The sequence below is a fragment of the Stegostoma tigrinum genome, chromosome 20, assembly GCF_030684315.1.
Source record: "Stegostoma tigrinum isolate sSteTig4 chromosome 20, sSteTig4.hap1, whole genome shotgun sequence".
NCBI lineage: Eukaryota > Metazoa > Chordata > Chondrichthyes > Orectolobiformes > Stegostomatidae > Stegostoma > Stegostoma tigrinum.
The window spans coordinates 55,954,297-55,975,936 of record NC_081373.1 but is presented as its reverse complement, the minus strand read 5'-3'; the positions used below and the strand labels follow the sequence as shown (position 1 = coordinate 55,975,936).

General features: G+C 47.1%; 1 protein-coding gene across 1 annotated transcript in view; it reads left to right on the top strand.

Moving 5' to 3' along the window:
* The window catches only part of LOC125462063 (broad substrate specificity ATP-binding cassette transporter ABCG2-like), a 105,331-nt gene extending 98,394 nt beyond the window's left edge, over positions 1 to 6,937 (top strand). Inside the window, exon 16 of the mRNA XM_059652940.1 lies at positions 6,790 to 6,937. Coding sequence (XP_059508923.1) covers positions 6,790 to 6,937 — 148 coding nt within the window. The remainder of the gene's footprint in view (positions 1 to 6,789) is intronic.
* The last annotated feature ends 14,703 nt before the right edge of the window (positions 6,938 to 21,640 follow it).

The window sequence follows — 21,640 nt, the reverse complement described above, 5'->3', positions numbered from 1 at the left end:
TGCATGAGAATTCCTAGAAGCATGGCATTCCAACTGGAACTCCTCCAACAAACACATTGGCTCCAAATCAATCTACCATCCTCTGAGAAAAGGAACAGGAAATGACATCATCAATACAGGAAATGACATCACCAACCCAAAGAAACCTAAACAGATAAATAGAAAGCGGGACATAACACCAGCGCTTCATCGGAGGCTCACTGATGATGATGTTACCTAGAATGGTGATGAAACATCTGAAAACTAACCTCCAGGTCAGACAGCAAAACTCACATACAGAACCTCAACCTGAGTTACAAATCTTCTCAAAACTCGCTAAACCTGGTAATTACAGACCAATGAGCCTTACTTCAGTTGTGGGTAAAGTGCTGGAAAGGATTATAAAGATAGGATTTATAATCAGCTAGAAAGGAATAATTTGATTAGGGATAGTCAACATGGTTTTGTGAAGGGTAGGCAGTGCCTCACAAACCTTATTGAGATCTTTGAGAAGGTGACTAAACAGGAGGATGAGGGTAGAGCGATTGATGTGGTGTATATGGATTTCAGTAAAGTGCTTGATAAGGTTCCCCATGGTAGGCTATTGCATAAAATACGGAGTCATGGGATTGATGGTGATTTAGCGGTTTGGATCAAAAATTGGCTAGTTGGAAGAAGACAGAGGATGATGAGTGATGGGAAATGTTCATCCTGGAGTTCAATTACTAGTGGCATACCACAAGGATCTGTTTTGGGGCCACTGCTGTTTGTCATTTTTATAAATGACCTGGAGGAGCACATAGAAGGATGGGCTAGTAAATTTGCAGATGACACTAAAGTTGGTGGAGTTGCGGATAGTACGGAAGCATGTTGCAGGTTACAGAGGGACATAGATAAGCTGCAGAGATGGGCTGAGAGGTGGAAAATGGAGTTTAATGAGGAAAAGTGTGAGGTGATTCACTTTGGAAGGAGTAGCAGGAATACAGAGTACTGGGCTAATGGAAAGATTCTTGGTAGTATGGATGAGCAGAGAGATCTTGGTGTCCATGTACACAGATCCCTGAAAGTTGCCACCCAGGTTGATAGGGTTGTTAAGAAGGCGTACAGTGTGTTAGGTTTTATTGGTAGAGGCATTGAGTTTCGGAGCCATGATGTCATGTTGCAGCCGTAAAAATCTCTGGAGCGGCCGCACTTGAAGTATTGTGTACAGTTCTGGTAGCCGCATTATAGGAAGGATGTGGAAGCTTTGGAAAGGGTGCAGAGCAGATTTACCAGGATATTGCCTCGTATGGAGGGAAGGCCTTATGAGGAAAGGCTAAGGGACTTGAGGCTGTTTTCATTAGAGAGAAGAAGGTTAAGAAGTGACCTAATAGTGACATACAAGATGCTCAGAGGATTAGATAGAGTGGACAGTGAGAGCCTTTTTCCTAGGCTGGAGATGACTAGCACGATGGGACATAGCTTTAAATTGAGGGGTGATAGATATAGGACAGATGTCAGAGGTAGATTCTTTACTCAGAGAGTAGTAAGGGTGTGGAATGCCTTGCCTGCAAAGGTAGTAGACTCGCCAAGTTTAAGGGCATTTAAATGGTCACTGGATAAACATATGGATAATGATGGAATAGTGTAGGTTAGATGGGCTTCAGTTTGGTTTCACAGGTCGGAGCAACATCAAGGGCCAAAGGGCCTGTACTGTGCTGTAGTGTTCTAACTATACCTCATTATTTTATAAATGTCTATCAGGTCACCTCTCAACTTCCTACACTCCAGTGAAAAAATCCCAGTGTACGGGGCCTTTTTTACTTTTCAAACGTTCCACACCCAGCAACGTCCGGTAAATCTCCTCTGAACCCTCTCTAGCTTGATAATATCCTTTCTATAACTTGGTGACCAGAAATGGACACAGTATTCCAGAATAGGCCTCACCAATGTCCTGTACAACCTCAACATAACTACCCAACACCTACATTCAAAGGAGCAATGAAGAAAAGCATGCCAAATGCATTTTAACCACCCTGTCTATATGTGACGCAAACTTCAAAGAATTATGTACCTTCACCCCTAAGTCCCTCTGTTCTACAGCACTACTCAAGGCCCTACCATTAATTGTATAAGCCCTACCCTTGTTTGTTGTACCAAAATGCAATGTCTCACATTTATCCAGCTGGTACTCCAACTGCCATTTTTCAGCCCATTGACCCATTTGATCAAGATCCCTCTGTAATCTTAAAAAACCTTCATCACTGTCTAAAAACCAAAAGAACTGCAGATGCTGTAAATCAGGAACAAAAACAAAGCTGCTGTAAAACCTCAGCAGGTCTGGCAGCATCTGTGAAGGAGAAAACAGAGTTAACGTTTCAGGTCTGGTGACCCTTCCTCAGAACTTCTTCACTGTCTACTATGCTACCAATTTTGGTGTTGCCCACAAACTTACTAACCATGCCTATAATCTTATCTAAATCATTTATATCATTGACAAAGAAAAGGGGACCCAGACCTTGTGGAACACTACTAGTCACAGTCCAAAAATCAACCCTCCAGCATTACTCTCTGTCTCCTGTCATTGTCAATTATGTATCCAATTGGCAAGCTCACCCTGAATCCCATATGACCTAACTTTACCAGTTAGTCTACCATGTGGAATCTTGTCAAAGGATCTAATAAAATCCAAATAAACGACACTCTTCTGCCATCATCAGTCTTTTTGGCAGAACCTCAAAAAACTCAATCAAGTTTGTGAGACATGATTTTCCTCGCACAAAACCATGCTATCTCTAAATCAATTTTTACCTCTCTAAATGTCCATAAATCCCATTCTTTATAATCACCCCCAACAATTTATGTGTAACTGAAGCCATACTCACATGTCTATAGTTCTCTGGTTTCTCCTTACCGTCTTTCTTAAACAAAGGTACAACATTCTTCACCCTCTATTCATCAAGCACTGCACCTGTAGTTAGAGATGATGCAAATATTTCTGCAAGGTGTCTCGTAATTGCCTCCCTTACTACCCACAACATTGTGGGATATATTAGATCAGGTCTCAGAGATTTATCCATCTTTATATTCTCCAAGACCTCCCAAATGTTCTCTTCTGTATTGTGTGCTGTTTTTAAAACAAAATTTATTTTTCTGCATTCTCTAGACTCCATTTCTTTCTCCACAGTAAAAACACCAGACACACAATATTCATTTAGTATCTCTCTTATCTCCTGGGGTTCAATGCAAAGATGATGTCTTTGATCCTTCAGAGGCCCTGCCCTCTCTCTAATTACCCTCTTGCTCTTAATGTATTTGTAGAATCTCTTTGGATTATCCTTAACCTTATCCGCCAATGCTATCTCGTATCCCCTCTTTGCGTTCCTGATTTCTCTCTTAAGAATGCCCCACATTCGTTATAATGATTAAGAGGTTCAATTGAACGAAGATGTCTATATCTGAAATAAGATTCTGTTTTATTCTTGACTAGAACATCAATATCTTTTTAAATCTATTGTGCCTTAATCTTCCCAGCCATACCCTTCACTCTAACAGGAACAAGATTCTTCTCAAATCTCTTCATCACACTCATGAATGCCTTTCACTTGTCAGACAGTCTTTTACATGAGAACAGTCTACTCCAATCAACTTTTGAATGTTATTGTCTCATACCATTAAAATTTGCCTTACTGTAATCAAAATCTTTAAATTTCATGGAAGGATTACCCGTTTCCATAACCATTTTGAAAGCAATAGAATTACGATCACAAGACCCAAAGTGCTCCCCCACTTTTACTTCAGTCATCTACCCTGCCTTATTGCCTAAAAAAGGGTCTGGGCTTGCCTCTTCTTTAGTAGGAGCGTCCACATTTTGATAAGGAAAATTTTCTTGAACGGATTTGACAAATTCTTCACCATTCAAATCTTTAACACTATGGTAGCCCTTATCAATGTTCTGAAGAAAATCGCTGAGGAGATTGAGGAGACATTAGTGGTGATCTTTCAAGAATCATAGAATCCCTACAGTATGGAAACAGGCCCTTCGGCCCAACAAGTCCACTCAGAACATCAGAGCATCCAAACCAGACCCATCCCCCTATAACCCACCAAATCTACACGCCCCTGTGGGCAACTTAGCATGGCCAATCCACCTAACCTGCACATTTTTGGACTTGTGGGAGGAAACCAGAGCACCCAGGTGAAACCCACACAGACACGGGGAGAATGTGCAAACTCCACATAATCGCCCGAGGGTGGAATCGAACTCAGGTCCCTGGGGCTTTAAGGCAGCAGTGCTAACGACTGTGCCACCCATATAAGAATCACTGGATAGTAGGAACTGCAGATGCTGGAGAATCTGAGATAACAAGGTGTAGAGCTGGATGAACACAGCAGGCCAAGGAGCATCGGAGGAGCAGGAACATTTCTGAAGAAGGGTCTAGGTCCAAAATGTCAGCCTTTCTGCTCCTCTGATGCTGCTTGGCATGCTGTGTTCCTCCAACTCCACACCTTGTTATCTAAAAATCACTGGAGTCAGGGAAGGTCCCAGAAGACTGGAAATTCTAATGTAATAAACCTGTATAAGAAGGGAGGGAGGCAGAGTACAGGAAACAGTAGGTCGGTCAGCCTCAGATCAGTCATTGGAAAGATTGTAGAGTCCATTATTAAGGGTAAGATTGCAGAATACTTGGAAGTGCATTGTAAAATAAGGTTGAGTCAGTACGGCTTCATCAAGGGGAGGTCATGCCTGACAAATCTGTTAGAATGCTTTGAGAAGATAACAAGCAAGTCAGAGCCAGTGGACATGATCTATTCAGGCTACCAAATAGACAAGGTGCTGCACAGGCGACTGCTAAGATAAAAGAGTGTTTAATACCATGGTTAGAGGATTGGCTAACTGGCGGAAGACAGCTGGTAATGAGTGGAGCTCTGCAGGAGACAGTGTTGGGGCATAACTGTTCGTGTTACGTTTTAATGATGAGGGTGAAGGAACAGATGGCATTGTTGCTAAGTTTGCAGATGGTACAAAAATAGGTGAAGAGACAGGTAGTATTGAAGAGAAGTATGCAAAAGGACTTGGACAGGCAAGAACAGTCAGCAAAGAAATGGCAGATAGACTACAATGTGGGAAAATGTGAGGTTATGCACTTGGTTGGAGAATGGGGCATAGAGTATTTTTAAATGGGGAAAGGTTTTGCAAGTCTGAAGCACAAAGGGACTTGCGAGTCCTAGTTCATGATTCTCTTACGATTAACGTGCAGATTCAGTTGGCAGTTAAGAAGGCAAATTAAATGTTAATATTCATTACAAAAGGGCTAGAATACAAGAAAGGAATGTACTGCTGAGACTATATAAGGCTGTGTTCAGACCACATTTGGAATTTTGTGAGCAGTTTTGGGCCCCATATCCAAGGATGATGTGCTGCTGTAGCAAGGGATGCAGACAAGACTCAAAAGAATGATCCTGGGGATGAAGGACTTGTCATATGAGAAACAGTTGAGGACTCTGGGTCTGTACGCAGTGCAGTCCAGAAGGATGAGGGAGATCACATTGAAATTTACAGAAAACTGAGAGACCTGAATAGAGTGGATGTGGAGAAAATATTTCCACCAGTAGGAGAGACTGGAACCTGAGATCTCAGCCTCAGAGTAAACAGTTTATCGTTTTGAACTGAGATGAGGAGAAATTCCCTCAGCCAAAGGATGGTTAATTGTGGAACTCATTGCCACTGAAGGTTGTGGAGGCCAAGTCATTGAGTGTATTTCACATACAGATAGATAAGTTCTCAATTAATAAGGGGATCAAAGGTTATGGGGAAAAGGCTGGAGAATAGGGTTGAAAAATGTATCTGTCATAGTCAAATGGTGGAGCAGACGTGATGAGCCAAATGGTCAAATTCTGCTATATCTTATGGTCTTATCGGATAAAACAAATGATCTATTACCAGGGCTCTGTCTGGGATCTGACTGGTTCCTTAATATCATCAGCTGAAATCATAACACTTCCTTTTAAAATTGCTATTGCAACAACCCCATTAAATGTGTAAATCAACCAGACCTTTAAAGTATAGGCAACAGAAGCTATTAGCTCTTTACACTTTATCATCTTGTCTAAATAAACAGTGACAAAACAAATCCCGGAAATTAAATTTATAAAACTGTCAATAAAGTAATGTTTTCTTTCTCTCTTTCAACAGTGTAATGAAATTCCAGGCTCTCAGCCAAACCTCATTATTCATGTAAAATAAAACAAAGAATTTCAGATTCTGGAGATCCGAAACAAAAACAAAAATTGCTGTTTAAACTCAGCAGGTCTGGCAGCATCTATGGGAAGAAAGCAGACTTAATGTTTCGGGTTCATCGTAATGCACAATGAAGAGTCGTCTGACTTGAATTTTTAACTCTGCTTTCTTACAACAGATGTTGCCAGACCTACTCAGTTTTACCAGCAATGTCTGTTTTTGCCCTATTACTCGTACTTAGCTGACAGCATAAGTACTGCACATGCCTATATATTGGGACATGCTCAGAGTTCCAAGGTGTATCAATGACTTAAGTTGAGTTATTTGCTGCTCTCATACCGTATGATTTGGATCATTGCGTTGGTTTGTTTCAGAGGGTTGAGTTTTCAAAGCTGCCATCTCAGTGCTAAACCTAATCCAATGGAAACATGGCTGGAGAATAATTTATGTTTGAGTAGAGTCCAGCTGACTCATTGATTTTTTGTAATTAGATTTCAGCTTTGCCAAATTTATATCTTACATGTGTTCGTGATATGATATGATTTGTATTTTCTCAGTGCATCTAAAACTGAATTTTGTTTTTCTTTTAGATGTTATGGTGAAGAGTACTTGTGTGGGCAAGGAAGTGGATTTGATTTGTGGGCCATATGGAAGAACATTACTGCACTTGCATGCATCACAATAATTTTTCTGATCATTGCATATGTTAATCTTAGGCATATGAAGAAATTCACATAACTCTCCTAAAAATTACACTGATCATATATTATCCTCAAGACCAATAAAGAACTAGTTCTTTCATTGTTTCAATGGATAATCATAACTGAGATAGGTTGTCAGGCTTGGCTAACTAGCAACACTCTAATTTGTAGAACAAAACAACTCATTCCTGAAATTTCAGCACATGGTGTGAATTGAGAGCACACTGCAGTACTGAGGGAATGTATCACTGCCAGAGGTGTTGTCTTCTTTTGTAGTACTCAATGTGATGCCTTAATGTTCCATCAAGTTGAAATGGAAGATCCCATAGTGCTATTTAAAAGAACAGGGGAGCTAGTTGAGCCAGCTTTTATCTTTCAGCCAACATTATTGAAAGAGATTGTTGAGCCATTTATTACATACTATTCAATTGATTTTGTACTGTTTGACTGATGTATGTTCTTATATTACATCAGTGACAATGCCTGAACAGTACTTCATTGGCTTTTCAGCACTGTGATGTCATGAAAAATACTGTATATACACAAGAACTTTTTTCTTATGTTTATCTGTCTTAAAGTGAAGAAAATTACTTAAGATTCTGGTTCAGATTTGCCTTTTGAATTATTATAACTGTGATGGGAAGTTATATGTAAATTGTATTAGAAATATTAAAATCGAAAAAAGGCACATTCTGGAACTAAGAATGATTGCTATACTTTTACATAAGCACTTAAACAGTTTTGAGAATATTTTAGTAGACTAGATAAAATGAGTTATACTTTTAACTAGCAACTCAAAACTGGCATACCATGAGATGCAGTAGGCCATTGACTGCAGCATTATTGTATTCAACCAGAATTTATAACCTCACCAGCTGGCATACTCCTCAGTCCAATGTTCCTGTCAAGCCTGCTGCAATAAAGAATTCAGGATGGCATGCCAGGAACAGTAGCATGTACATTTTAAACTGAAGTACCAACCCGGTGGAGCTACAACACAGAAATCATAAGCCACAGTCAAGGCACAGAAGGACTGTTCTGAAGAAGGGTCATTGGACTCAAAATATTCATTCTGCTTTCTCTTCAAAGATGCTGCCAGATCTGCTGAGTTTCTCCAGCAATTTCTGTTTTTGTTGTTGACAGAACTCATACCTAGCACAAAGATGTTGTAGTTGTTGGAGGTTAATCATCTCCACTCCTAGACATCACTGCAGGGGTTCCTCAGGCCTCAAACTAGTATCAGGCCTAGTATCCTTGAGCAAACCATCTTCAGCTGCTTCAACAAAACCTTCACTGCACAATAAGGTAAAAAGTGGGAATATTTACTGATGATTGCACTGTGCCTAGCACTATTATTATCAGATAATGAAGTTGTCCATGTTCATATACAGAAACAACTGGACAGTTTTCAGGCTTTTGTTTGATTTTTGGCATGTAACACACTACACAACTGCCGGGCAATGATCATTTCCAACAGCACCTTCAACATTTAGTGTCTCCACCTGTAATGCCACAGTGGCAGCAGTGTGTACCATTTCCAAGATGTATTACAGCAACTCACCCAGATGCCTTCAAAAGCACTGCCAGACCAACCATTTCAGCAACATAGAAAAACAGGGTAGCAGAAACAGAAACACCACACCTGCAAATTCTACTGCAAGCCACACCCCATCCTGACTTGAAACTTCATCACCATTTCTTCATGCCACTGGGTTAAAGGCCTTGAACCCACTTCCTAACAGCTTTGTGGATGAACCTACACAACATGCACTAGCAGTAGTTCAACAGGCAGTTCAATAGACAGCAGTTCAATTGACAGCAGAGAGTGGCAGAAGCTGGGTGGAAGTGAAGTCGGAGCAGAGAGGTGGTTGGGAAGGCAAGTGATTGCTATTTAAGCATGGATGTTCGAACCAAAAAGGACTCTCGTATGTTGTTAAGGTAAGGCGTTTCAATTTATATTTCTTGTGTATCATGTGATTGATTAAAAGTTTAATTGGTTAATTGAATAAGACCGGAGCAGAGAAGTACTAGAAATTATTTAATACATAAATTGTAAAAGTGAATTAAATAAGTAGTTATGGCTGGACAGGTGATGTGCTGTAGCTGTATGATGTGGGAGCTGGCTGATCCCATTGTGATCGGCAGCAACCACATCTGTAGCAAGTGTTGGTTGCTGGAAGAACTCTGCATCAGAATTAATGATCTGGAAACTGAGCTTCAAAATCTGCGGCACATCCGGGGAGACGGAGAGTTACCTGGAAACTTTGTTTCAAGAGGCAGTCACACTCGGTAGATTAAGTAATTCAAATTCAATAAGTGTTCAGGGACTGTAAGTGAAGCAGGTAGGAGGATTCTGAGTTCAGGAGTGCAGGAGCCTCAACCCTTGACCTCGTCCAACAGGTATGAGATTCTTGCTCCCTGAATGGATGAGGGAAAAGGCTGTGTACCAGATGAGCTAGCTGACCACAGCACCATGGTGCAGAAGGCCATTCAAGAGTGGGGGAGTAGAAAGACAAGTAGTTGTTATAGGGGATTCTATAATTATGGGGACAGATAGTATCCTATGCAAGCCAGATCGGGAGTCACGCATAGTGTGTTGCCTGTCTGGTGCCAGGGTGCAGGACATCTCTGACCGGCTTGAAAGGATATTGGAGTGGGAGAGGAAGGATTCAGTTGTTGTGGTCCACTTTGGGACTAACAACATAGGGAAAGCTAGGGTAGAGGACCTATTCAGGGATAGGAAGGAAATTGAAGTACAGGTCCTCAAGGATCATAATCTCCGGATTGCTGCCCGAGCCACATGCCAATTGGCATAGGGATAAGAAAGTTAGGAAAGTAAACATGTGGCGAAGGGATTGTTGTGGGAAAGAGGGATTCCATTTCTGGGGCATTGGCATCAGTTTTGGAACCGGGGGTTGGGGGGGGGGGGGGGGGAGTGGTGCGGGGTGGGTGGATCTGTACTGTTGGGACGGTCTCCACCTGAACCGATCTGGAACCAGTGTTCTAGCGAAAAGGATAAATAGGGTGGTCAGTTGGACATTAAACTTCTGAGTCGTGGGGGGGGGGGGGGGGCGGGAGGGAAAGCAAAAGCAACAGGGAGTATGGAGTTAAATGGAAAGATAAGCAGCAGGATAGCATGTGTGCAGGTGGGTTTAAGCTCGAGGCAGACTAGGAATGCAGCAAAAAGGAAGGATAACTTAGGACATCTTATGATTTCCAATATCTCTAATAATAAGAAAGTTAGCATTAAGGCACTTTACCTAAATCTCGTAGTATTCATATCAAAGTAGATGAATTAATAGCACAAATTATCATGAATGATTATGATGTGGTAGGCATCATGGAGACGTGTTTGCCGGACGTTCAGGACTGGCAGTTAAACATTCAAGGATTTACAACTTATCGAAAAGACAGGGAGGTGGCCAGAGGTGGCGGGGTTGCCTTGTTAGTTAAGAATGAAATTAAATCTATGGCAATGATGACTGGGTCAGATGATGTGAAGTCTGTGTGGGTGGAGTTGAGGAACCACAAAGGCAAAAAAACCATAATGGGAGTTATGTACAGACTCCCTAACAGCGGTCAGGACCAGGGGTGCAAGATGCACTGGGAAATAGATAGGGCATGTCAAAAAGGCAAGGTCATGGTGATCATGGGGAGCTTCAATATGCAGGTGGACTGGGGAAATATTGTTGCCGGTAGATCCAAAGAAAGGGAATTCATGGAATGCTTACAGGATGGCTTTTTGGAATAGCTTATGATGGAGCCCACAAGGGAGCAGGCTATTCTGGACTTAGTGCTATGTAATGAACCAGACTTTATAAAAGATCTTAAAGTAAGGGAACACTTAGGAGGCAGTGATTATAATATGATAGAGTTCACTCTGCAGTTTGAAAGAGAGAAGGCAAAACCAGATGTAATGCTGTTACAGTTAAATAAATGTAATTACAGGGGCATGAGAGATGAACTGACGAAAATTGACTGGAAGCAGCGCCTAGCGGGAAAGACAGTAGAGCAACAATGGCATGAGTTTCTGGCTGTAATTGAGGACACAGTACAGAGGTTCATCCCAAAGAAAAGAAAGATTAAATCGGCCGGGGGGGGCAGTGGGGGTGCGTGGAGTGTTGGGGGTATTAAACAGCCATAGCTGACAAAGGAAGTCAGGAAATGTATCAAAGAAAAAGAGACAGCCTACGAAGTGGCCAAGAGCACTGGGAAATCAGAAGATTGGGAAGGCTACATAAACAAACAGAGGACAACAAAGAGAGAAATAAGGAAGGAGAGGGTTCAAACATGAAGGTAGGCTAGCCAGTAATATTAGAAATGACAGTAAAAGTTTCTTTCAATACATAAGAAACAAACGAGGGGCAAAAGTAGACATTGGGCTGCTCCAAATTGATGCTGGAAGGCTCGTGATGGGAGATAGGGAAATAGCTGAAGAACTTAGTAAGTACTTTGCTTCAGTCTTCACAGTGAAAGACTTGAGTAATATCAAAACAGTTAAGGAGTGTTGGGGGCAGAGTTAACTATGGCAGGCATTATAAAAGAGAAAGCGCTAGAAAAGCTGAAAGTCCTAAGAATTGATAAATCTCCTGGCTCTGATGGGCTACAACCTCGAGTTCTGAAGGAAGTGGCTGAGGAAATAGCAGAGGTGTTGGTTGCAATCTTTCAAAGGTCACTGGAGTCAGGGGAAGTCCCAGATGATTGAAAAATCGTGTTGTAACCCCCTTGTTTAAGAAAGGATAAAGACAAAAGATGGAAAATTATAGGCCGATTAGCCCAACCTCGATTGTTGGTAAAATTCTAGAGTCTATCGTTAAGGGTGAGATTTCTAAATTCTTGGAAGTGCTGGGTCGGATTAGAACAAGTCAGCATGGATTTAGTAAGGGGAGGTCGTGCCTGACAAACTTGTTAGAATTATTTGAAGAGGTAACAAGTAGGTTAGACCAGGGAAACCCAGTGCATGTTATCTATCTAGACTTCCAAAAGACCTTTGATAAGGTGCCTCACAGGAGGCTGCTCAGTAAGGTGAGGACCCATGGTGTTCGAGGTGAGCTACTGGCATGGATTGAGGATTGGCTGTCCGACAGAAGTTGGAGAGTTGGGATAAAAGGCTCTTTTTCGGAATGGCAGCCGGTGATAAGTAGTGTACTGCAGGGTTCAGTGTTGGGGCTGCAGCTGTTCACTTTATATGTTATTGATGTGGATGAAGGGATGGGGGGCATTCTGGTGAAGTTTGCCAATGCTACGAAGTTAGGTGGACAGGCAGGTAGTACTGAGGAGGTGGGGAGGCTGCAGAAAGATTTATACAGTTTAGGAGAGTGGTCCAGGAAATGGCTGATGAAATTCAATGTGAGCAAATGCGAGGCCTTGCACTTTGGAAAAAAGAACACAGGCATGGACTATTTTCTAAACGGTGGGAAAATTCATAAAGCCGAAGTACAAAGGGATCTGGGAGTGCTAGTCCAGGATTCTCTAAAGGTTAACTTGCAGTTTGAGTCTGTGATTAAGAAAGCGAATGTAATGTTGTCATTTATCTCAAGAGGGTGGAATATTAAAGCAGCGATGTACTTCTGAGACTTTATAAAGCTCTAGTTAGACCTCATTTTGAGTAATGTGTCCAATTTTGGGCCCCACGCCTCAGGAAGGACATACTAGCACTGGAGCGTGTCCAGTGGAGATTCATATGGACAATCCCTGGAATGCTAGGCCTAACATATGAACAGCTGAGAATCCTGGGATTGTATTCATTAGAATTTAGAAGTTTGAGGGGAGATCTAATAGAAACATACAAGATAATGAATGGGTGGACGTTGGGAGGTTGTTTCCGTTAGGCAGGAAGACTAGGACCCGTGTGCACAGCCTTAGAATTAGAGGGGGTAAACTTAGAATGGAAATGAGGAGACATTTCTTCAGCCAGACAGTGTTGGGCCTGTGGAATTTATTGCCATGAGCGCAGTGGAGGCCGGGACAGTAAATGTCTCAAGGCAGATATTGATAAATTCTTGATCTTGCAAGAATTTAAGGGCTACGGGGAGAGTACGGGTAAGTGGAGTTGAAATGCCCATAAGCCATGATTCTGGATGTGAGTTTGCTCGCTGAGCTGGAAGGTTAGTTTTCAGACGTTTCGTCACTTTTTTTTATTTGAAAAAATATACTTTATTCATAAGATGTACAAAAAATAAAACATATTTATACACCTACCCAGTCATGCAAGCCGCTCCGGGTTACCCAGGGGGTGCGTACACCAACTAAAAGGAAAACAAACAAACAAAGAAGAAAAAAACACAAAGCAAAGAAAATACCCCGGCAGTCGTCACCCCGCACAGTCCCAGTTGGCCCCCTGACCAGTTGGGGAAGGCGCCAGCTGGGCCCAGTTACCAGACAGGGCCCTTTTTTCTATTCTGGATGAGGGGTTTTATACCGTGGTCTTTCCCCACCGCGCCTTGGCAGCGGCTGCCCCGAGCTTTAGTGTGTCCCTCAGCACGTAGTCCTGGACCTTGGAGTGCGCCAGTCTGCAACACTCGGTTGGGGTCAGTTCTTTCAGCTGGCAGACCAGCAAGTTGCGGGCAGACCAAAGAGTGTCTTTCACCGCATTGATGGTCCTCCAGGCGCAGTTGATGTTGGTCTCAGTGTGCGTCCCGGGAAACAGCCAGTAGAGCACAGAGTCCCGCGTAACGGAGGTGCTCGGGACGAACCTCGACAAATACCACTGCATCCCCCTCCAGACCTCCTGCGCATAGGCACACTCCAGAAGGAAGTGATAGACACAGTCTCATCCCCCCCGCAGCCATCTCGAGGGCAGCGTGCCGTGGCGCAGAGATTCCGGGCATACATAAAGGATCTTACTGGCAGAGCCCCTCTCACCACCAGCCAAGCAATTTCCTTGTGCTTGTTTGAAAGTTCTGGCGATGAGGCATTCTGCCAAACGACTTTGGCAGTCTGCGTGGGGAACCACACGACGGGATCCACCCTCTCCTTTTCCCGAAGGGTCTCGAGGATACTACGTGCTGACCACTGCCTGATGGGCTTGTGGTCAAAGTTGTATCCCTTCAAAAATTTCTCAACGAAGGACAGGTGGTACGGGACGGTCCAACTACTCGGAGCGTTCCGCGGCAACGAGGCCAGGCCCATCCTTCGCAACACCAGGGACAGGTAGAACCTCAGTAAGTAGTGACACTTGGTGTTTGCGTACTGAGGATCTACACACTGCTTGATGCAGCCGCACACAAACGGAAGCTGTCAGGGCGAGGGTGGCGTTCGGAACGCCCTTTCTCGCAATTTCCAGGTCTTTGTACATGGTGTCCCTGCAGACCCGGTCCATCCTCGACCCCCAAATGAAGTGGAAGATTGCCCGGGTGACAGCAGTGGCGCAGGTCCAGGGAATAGGCCAGGCCTGTGCCACAGACAACAGTACCGAAAACCCCTCGCACCTGACAACCAGGTTCTTACCCGCGATGGAGAGGGACCAGAGCGTCCACCTGCCCAGCTTCTGCTTCAATTTGGTGATACTCCCCTCCCAAGTCTTAGTGCACTCCCCAGCTCCACCAAACCAAACATCCAGCACCTTCAGGTAGTCTGCCCTGACAGTGATGGGGATGAAGGAGCGGTTGTCCCAGTTCCCAAAGAACATGACCTCGCTCTTACCCCTATTATTGACTTTGGCACCCGAGGCCAGTTCAAACTGTCCGCAGATGCCCAATAGTCTACTCACCGACCGACGATCGGTGCAGAAGACGGCGACGTCGTCCATGTACAGGGAGGTCTTGACCTAAAGGCCTCTGCTGCCTGGGATAGTCACACCCTTCAGGCTCACGTCCTTCCTGATGGATGCAGCGAAGGGCTCCAGGTCCAGGCTGACGAGGCAGGTGTCCACCCGCCTGTCCTGTACCTAGGCGATCATATCCCTGACGAGCGCAAGGCTCTCAGCGATCTTCCTGCCCGGCACAGCACAGGTTTGGTCAGGGTGAATCACCGACTCCAGGACAGACATGACCCGGTTGGCTATGACCTTGGCCAGGATTTTGTAGTCCACGTTCAATAGTGAAATGGGACGCCAATTCTTAATTTCTTTCCTCTCCCCCTTCCTCTTGTAAATGAGGGTGATGATGCCGCCCTTCCTCATGGACTTGCATATTTCCCCTGCCCGAAGCGCACTATCGTACACCTCCAGCAGGTCCTGGCTGACTAGGTCCCACAGAGCGGAATACAGTTCGACCGGTAAGCCGTCGCTCCCGGGAGTCTTATTCCTCTCCAAGGACTTGAGGGCCCCGGTCAGCTCGTCCAGGGATATCGGCCGGTCCAGCCACTCCCTTGTGCCGTCATCTAAGACCTCCATGATAGACGACAGGAATGACTTGGAGGCCGTGCTGTCCGTGGGCTTCGTGTCGTACAGTCCGGCACAGAAGGATCTGCTGATCCTCAAAATGTTGGGCCGAGACGACGTCACCGAGCCATCGTCCTCCTTCAGCCGGCTAAGCACAGAGCTCTCTTTGTGCACCTTCTGAAAGAAGAAACGCGAGCACGTCTCGTCCTGCTCCACGGAGCGGACCCTGGACCGGAAGATTATCCTGGAGGCCTCCGCGGTGAAGAGCGAGGCTTGCTGGCCCCTCACCTCGCGGAGGTCCTCCGTGACATTGACCCCCATCAACTGTAGAAGGAGCAGGTTCTGCACCCTTTTCTGGAGTCGCGACAGCTTTCCCCGCCTCTCTCTCGCCTTCCGAACACCCTTGGAGGACAAAGAACCTCTTGATGTTCTCCTTCACCGTCTCCCACCAGTCGCCCGGAGACTCAAAGAGTGGTTTCACAGTTCTCCAACCGGCGTACTCCCTCTTAAGCTCCTCGACGTTCTCTGGGGTCAACAGAGTCGTGTTGAGCTTCCACGTTCCCTTGCCGGCCTGCTGGTCGTCCTGTAAGTGACAGTCGGCCAGCAGGAGGCAGTGGTCAGAGAAGAACACCAGCTCGACGCTGGTGGACCTGACTGAGAACGCCCGTGACACAAACAGGAAGTCTATCCTTGAGCGAATAGACCCGTCTGGCTGCGACCAGGTGTACCTCCGCTGCACTCCGTCTGCAGGGGTGCTGAAGACGTCGAGCAGCTTGGCATCCTTCACCGTGCCCATCAGGAATCTGGACGTGACGTCCAGTTGACTCCCCCCACCCACTGTCCCCACGCCGGATCTTCCATCTGCATCGATGATGCAGTTGAAGTCTCCGCCCAGGATGACCGGCCTGGACGTAGCCAGCAGGGGTGGAAGCTGCTGCAGGACGGCCAGCCGCTCACTCCGTACCGCAGGGGCGTACACGTTGATCAGCCTTAGGGGAGCATTCCTGTAGGTGACGTCAGCCACTAGGAGGCGCCTCCCTCCCATCTCTCAAGTTCCGAAGGTGGTGAAGTCGCGCCCCCGCAGCAGAATAGCCAGGCCCGAGGAGCGACAGTCGTTACCCCCCGACCAGATCGGAGGCCCACAGGTCCAGGCGCCGGACCATTTCCCGTACCTGCCGAGGTGCAGTATCCTGCACTCCTGCAGAAACAGGAGGTCCGCCTTGATGGTGCTCAGGTCGGCCAACGTGGATACACATCTTGCGCTGCGCACATTAATGCTCGCAACCCGTACGCCCATTGTGGGCTGTGACCGCAGTACTCTCCCCAAGTCCAAGGTCCAGCCCCTCCATCTGTCCCTTCATGCCCATTGCCCGGGCTAAATGCTGGATGCTCTCCGGGCTGAGGAAACCGTCTGTGCTGCCTTCCAGGTAGCAGCCCCCGGTCGGGGGTACGGAGGCAGGAGAGTCCGGCTCTGGGTCAGGCTGGGGACGCGCTGTTTCTTCCTTCCCGCCTGGAAGGCCCTCCAGTGCCCCAGCAGCACGTGACTGGGTGTCGGAGGGAGCCTCGGGTTGCCTTCCGTCACCTGGAAGCGTGGTGCTGCTTTCATTCTCCCTTGAGATCTTTAACTTCTGCTTCGGGCGGGCCCTCTCTGAATCCTCCTCCGCAGAGGAGCTCTTATAGCCCCCCTGTAGCTGCCTCTTCCCGCCTGATGTTTGCGGTTCCTGGGCCCGCCGATGCACCTTCCTCCTCACTTTCCGGACCGTCGTCCACTCCCCTGGGTCACCTGTCGCAGCCTCCATCAACTCCGGGTTGTCGGTGGGGGGCACGGGGACCAGAGCGGGAAGCGGAGCGGAGCCTGCAGGGGCGCTTTGCTGGCCTTCAGGTCCGTCCTGCGGGGCTGGGCCCTCCTGCACATTAGTGGGGTCCTTGCTGGGCCCTGGTGCCTTCCTCTCCTCCGGGGGGGCTGGCCCCGCATTGCCCCTGCCGGCGACCTGGGCGTAGGTGGTCCCCCGCTGCGGGCATGCCCTATAGAGGCGGCCCGCTTCCCCGCAAAGGTTGCAGCATTTCTCTTGTGGGCAATCCTTTGCAAGGTGTCCCTCTTCCCTGCAGATGGTGGCTTTGCAGTCGGCCGCCACGTGACCTGACCTGCCACAGGCATGGCAGACTTTAGGTTGCCCTGCATAGGTCAGGTAGTCCTTGCTCCCGCCGATCGCGAAGCTGGATGGTGGGTGTACGACATTCTCGTCCGCGCCCATCCTCAGCATCACCTTGGCCTGCCTCTTACTTGTCCAGATGCCAAAGGGGTCCATGATGTCAGTTAGGTCCCCTTCCACCTTCACATGTCCTGACCTTCCGAGAAAGGTCAGGACATCAACTGCTGGCACATGCGTTGTACATATGTACAGTCACCATACGTCTCCTCTGTGCTGGCATCACAAACAGCGGGACAGCGGTCAATACAGAGAGGGGGCCCTCACCTCCTTTCTCCTTGAAAACCTCCAGGAAGCGCTCGCAAAGCTTGGCACTCCTGAAGGTCACGTCGTAAAAACCTCCTCCGGGGAAATCCTGCAGGCAGTAAGTGTCCACAGCAATGAACCCACAACAGTCCAACAGGACCCTCTTCACGAAGAAAGTGCGGTCCACAGGTGCACCTTCATCCACCTTCTTTACAGAAACACGGATGGTGTTCCGGACCCCCTGGCCTGAGGCACGAGCACTTGCCGCAGCTATCGTTGCAGGTTGGCTGCTCCCCTGAACCAGCGTTAGGCCGAAGCCAGCATTAAGATCCACTGGTCACAAGGGTGCACAGCTAACCCGACGTCCTCCTTTCACCTCCAAGACAGCACTCTCCTCCTCTCGGTCCACAAGAGAGTGGGTCTTTATTTTGTTCCAGATGTAAGCTGGTTCACTGAGCTTGAAGGTTTGTTCCCAGATGTTTTGTCACCATTCTAGGTAACATCATCAGTGAGCCTCCAACGAAGCGCTGGTGTTATGTCCCGCTTTCTATTTATCTGTTTAGGTTTCCTTGGGTTGGTGATGTCATTTCCTGCATTGGTGATGTCAGTTCCTGTCCTTTTTCTCAGAGAATGGTAGATTGGTTCCAAATCAATGTGTTTGTTGATGGAGTTCCGGTTGGAATGCCATGCTTCTAGGAATTCTCATGCATGTCTGTGTTTGGCTTGTCCGAGGATGGATGTGTTGTCCCAATCAAAGTAGTGTCCTTCCTCATCTGTACGTAAGGATACGAGTGATAGTGGGTCATGTCAATTTGTGGCTAGTTGATGTTCATGTATCCTGGTGACTAGCTTTCTGCCTGTTTGTCCAATGTAGTGTTTGTCACAGTTCTTGCAAGGTATTCTGTAGATGACGTTCGTTTTGCTTGTTGTCTGTATAGGGTCTTTTAAGTTCATGAGCTGCTGTTTTAGTGTGTTGGTGGGTTTGTGGGCTACCCTGATGCCAAGAGGTCTGAGTAGTCTGGCAGTCATTTCTGAAATGTCTTTGATGTAGGGGAGAGTGGTTATGGTTTCTGAGCCCGTTTTGTCTGTTTGTTTGGGTTTGTTGCTGAGAAAAATCGGCGGACTGTGTTCATTGGGTACCTATTCTTTTTGAATACGCTGTACAGGTGATTTTCTTCTGCTCTTCGTAGTTCCTCTGTGCTGCACTGTGTGGTGGCTCACTGGAATAATGTTCTAATGCTGCTTCGTTTGTGGATGTTCAGTGTAGTTCAGTATTTGATCCGTATGTGTTGTTTTCCTGTAGATGCTGGTTTGAAGTTCCCCATTGACTGTTTGTTCTACTGTGACATCTAGGAATGGCAGTTTGTTGTTGTTTTCCTCCTCTTTTGTGAATGTTATGCCAGGAAGGGTATTATTGATAGTCTTGAATGTTTCCTCTAATTTGTTTTGTTTAGTGATGACAAAGGTGTCATCCACGTAGCGGACACAAAGTTTGGGTTGGATGATTGACAGAGCTGTTTGTTCGAGTTCTCTGCATTACTGCCTCTGCTAAGAACCCTGATGTCGGAGATCCCATGGGTGTACCGTTGGTTTGTCTGTAGGTTTTGTTATTGAAAGTGAAATTGGTGGTAAGGCATAGGTCCACTAGCTTGATGATGTTATCCTTGCTGATGAGGTAGATGGTGTCTGGTGTATGTGTCTTCGGTTCTTCTAATAGTTTAGTCAGTGTTTCTTTGGCCAGGTTGATGTTGATGGATGTGAACAGGGCTGTTACGTCAAAGGAGACCATTATTTCATCCTCTCCTATCTTGGTGTCTTTGATGGTGCTCAGGAATTCTTGGAACACCAACCTACAGATTAGCCAAGGAACTACACCAAAGACTAAAAACACCTAGTAAAAGACTCCCGCCACTCCATTTGCTCCACCCAAGAATTCCTGAACACCAAAGGCACCAAGATAGAGGAGCGCAGCAGAGATATACCTGGTCGCGACCAGACGGGTCTATCCGCTCAAGGATAGACTTCCTGTTTGTGTCACGGGCGTTCTTGGTCAGGTCCACCGGCGTCGAGCCGGTGTTCTTCTCTGACCACTGCCTCCTGTTGGCTGACTGTCACTTACGGGATGACCAGCAGGCTGGCAAGGGGACGTGGAAGCTCAACACGAATCTGTTGACTCCAGAGAACATCAAGGAGCTTAAGAGGGAGTACGCCGGTTGGAGAACTGTGAAACCCCTCTGAGTCTCTGGGCGACTGGTGGGAGACGGTGAAGGAGAACATCAAGAGGTTCTTTGTCCTCAAGGGTGTACGGAAGGCGAGAGAGAGAGGCGGGGAAAGCTGTCGCGACTCCAGAAAAGGGTGCAGAACCTGCTCCTTCTGCAGTTGATGGGGGTCGATGTCACGGAGGACCTCCGCGAAGTGAGGGGCCAGCAAGGCTCGCTCTTTGTCGCAGAGGCCTCCAGGATAATCTTCCGGTCCAGGGTCCGCTCCGTGGAGCAGGACGAGACGTGCTCGCGTTTCTTCTTTCAGAAGGTGCACAAAGAGAGCTCTGTGCTTAGCCGACTGAAGGAGGACGATGGCTCAGTGACGTCGTCTCGGCCCAACATTTTGAGGATCAGCAGATCATTCTATGCCGGACTGTACGATGCGAAGCCCATGGACAGCACGGCCTCCGAGTCGTTCCTGTCGTCTATCATGGAGGTCTTAGATGACAGCACGAGGGAGTGGCTAGACCGGCCGATATTCCTGGATGAGCTGACCAGAGCCCTCAAGTCCTTGGAGAGAAATAAGACTCCCGGGAGCGACAGCTTACCAGTCGAACTGTATTCCGCTCTGTGGGACCTAGTCAGCCAGGACCTGCTGGAGGTGTACGATAGTGCGCTTCGGGCAGGGGGAAAGTGCAAGTCCATGAGGAAGGGCATCATCACCCTCATTTACAAGAGGAAGGGGGAGAGGAAAGAAATTAAGAATTGGCGTCCCATTTCACTATTGAACGTGGACTACAAAATCCTGGCCAAGGTCATAGCCAACCGGGTCATGTCTGTCCTGGAGTCGGTGATTCACCCTGACCAAACCTGTGCTGTGCCGGGCAGGAAGATCTGAGAGCCTCGCGCTCGTCAGGGATATGATCGCCTACGTACAGGACAGGCGGGTGGACACCTGCCTCGTCAGCCTTGACCAGGAGAAGGCCTTCGACAGGGTCTCTCATGCTTACATGAGGGACGTCCTCTCCAAATTGGGGTTCGGGGAGGGCATCCGCAATTGGATCCAGCTGCTCTACATCAACATCGTTAGTGCAGTCTCGATCAACGGGTGGGAATCAGACAATTTTCCTGTCAGATCTGGAGTCAGGCAGGGCTGCCCCTGCTCTCCTGCCTTGTTCGTGTGCTGTGTGGAGCCCTTTGCCGCAGCCATCAGGAAGGACGTGAGCCTGAAGGGCGTGACTATCCCAGTCAGCTGAGGCCTTCAGGTCAAGACCTCCCTGTACATGGACGATGTCGCCGTCTTCTGCACCGATCGTCGGTCAGTGAGTAGGCTGTTGGACATCTGCGGCCAGTTTGAACTGGCCTCGGATGCCAAAGTCAATAGGTGTAAGAGCGAGGCCATGTTCTTTGGGAACTGGGACAACCGCTCCTTCATCCCCTTCACTGTCAAGACTGACTACCTGAAGGCGCTGGGAGTTTGGTTTGGTGGAGCTGGGGTGTGCAGTAAGACTTGGGAGGACTGTATCGTAAAACTGCAGAAGCTGTGCAGGTGGACGCTCCGGTCCCTCTCCATCGCGGTCAGAACCTGGTTGTCAGGTGTGAGGGGCTTTCGGTACTGTTGTCTGTGGCACAGGCCTGGCATATTCCCTGGACCTGCGCCGCTGCAGTCACCCAGGCCCTCTTCCACTTCACTTGGGGATCGAGGATGGACCAGGTCCGCAGGGACACCATGTACAAAGACCTGGAAAATGGCGGAAAAG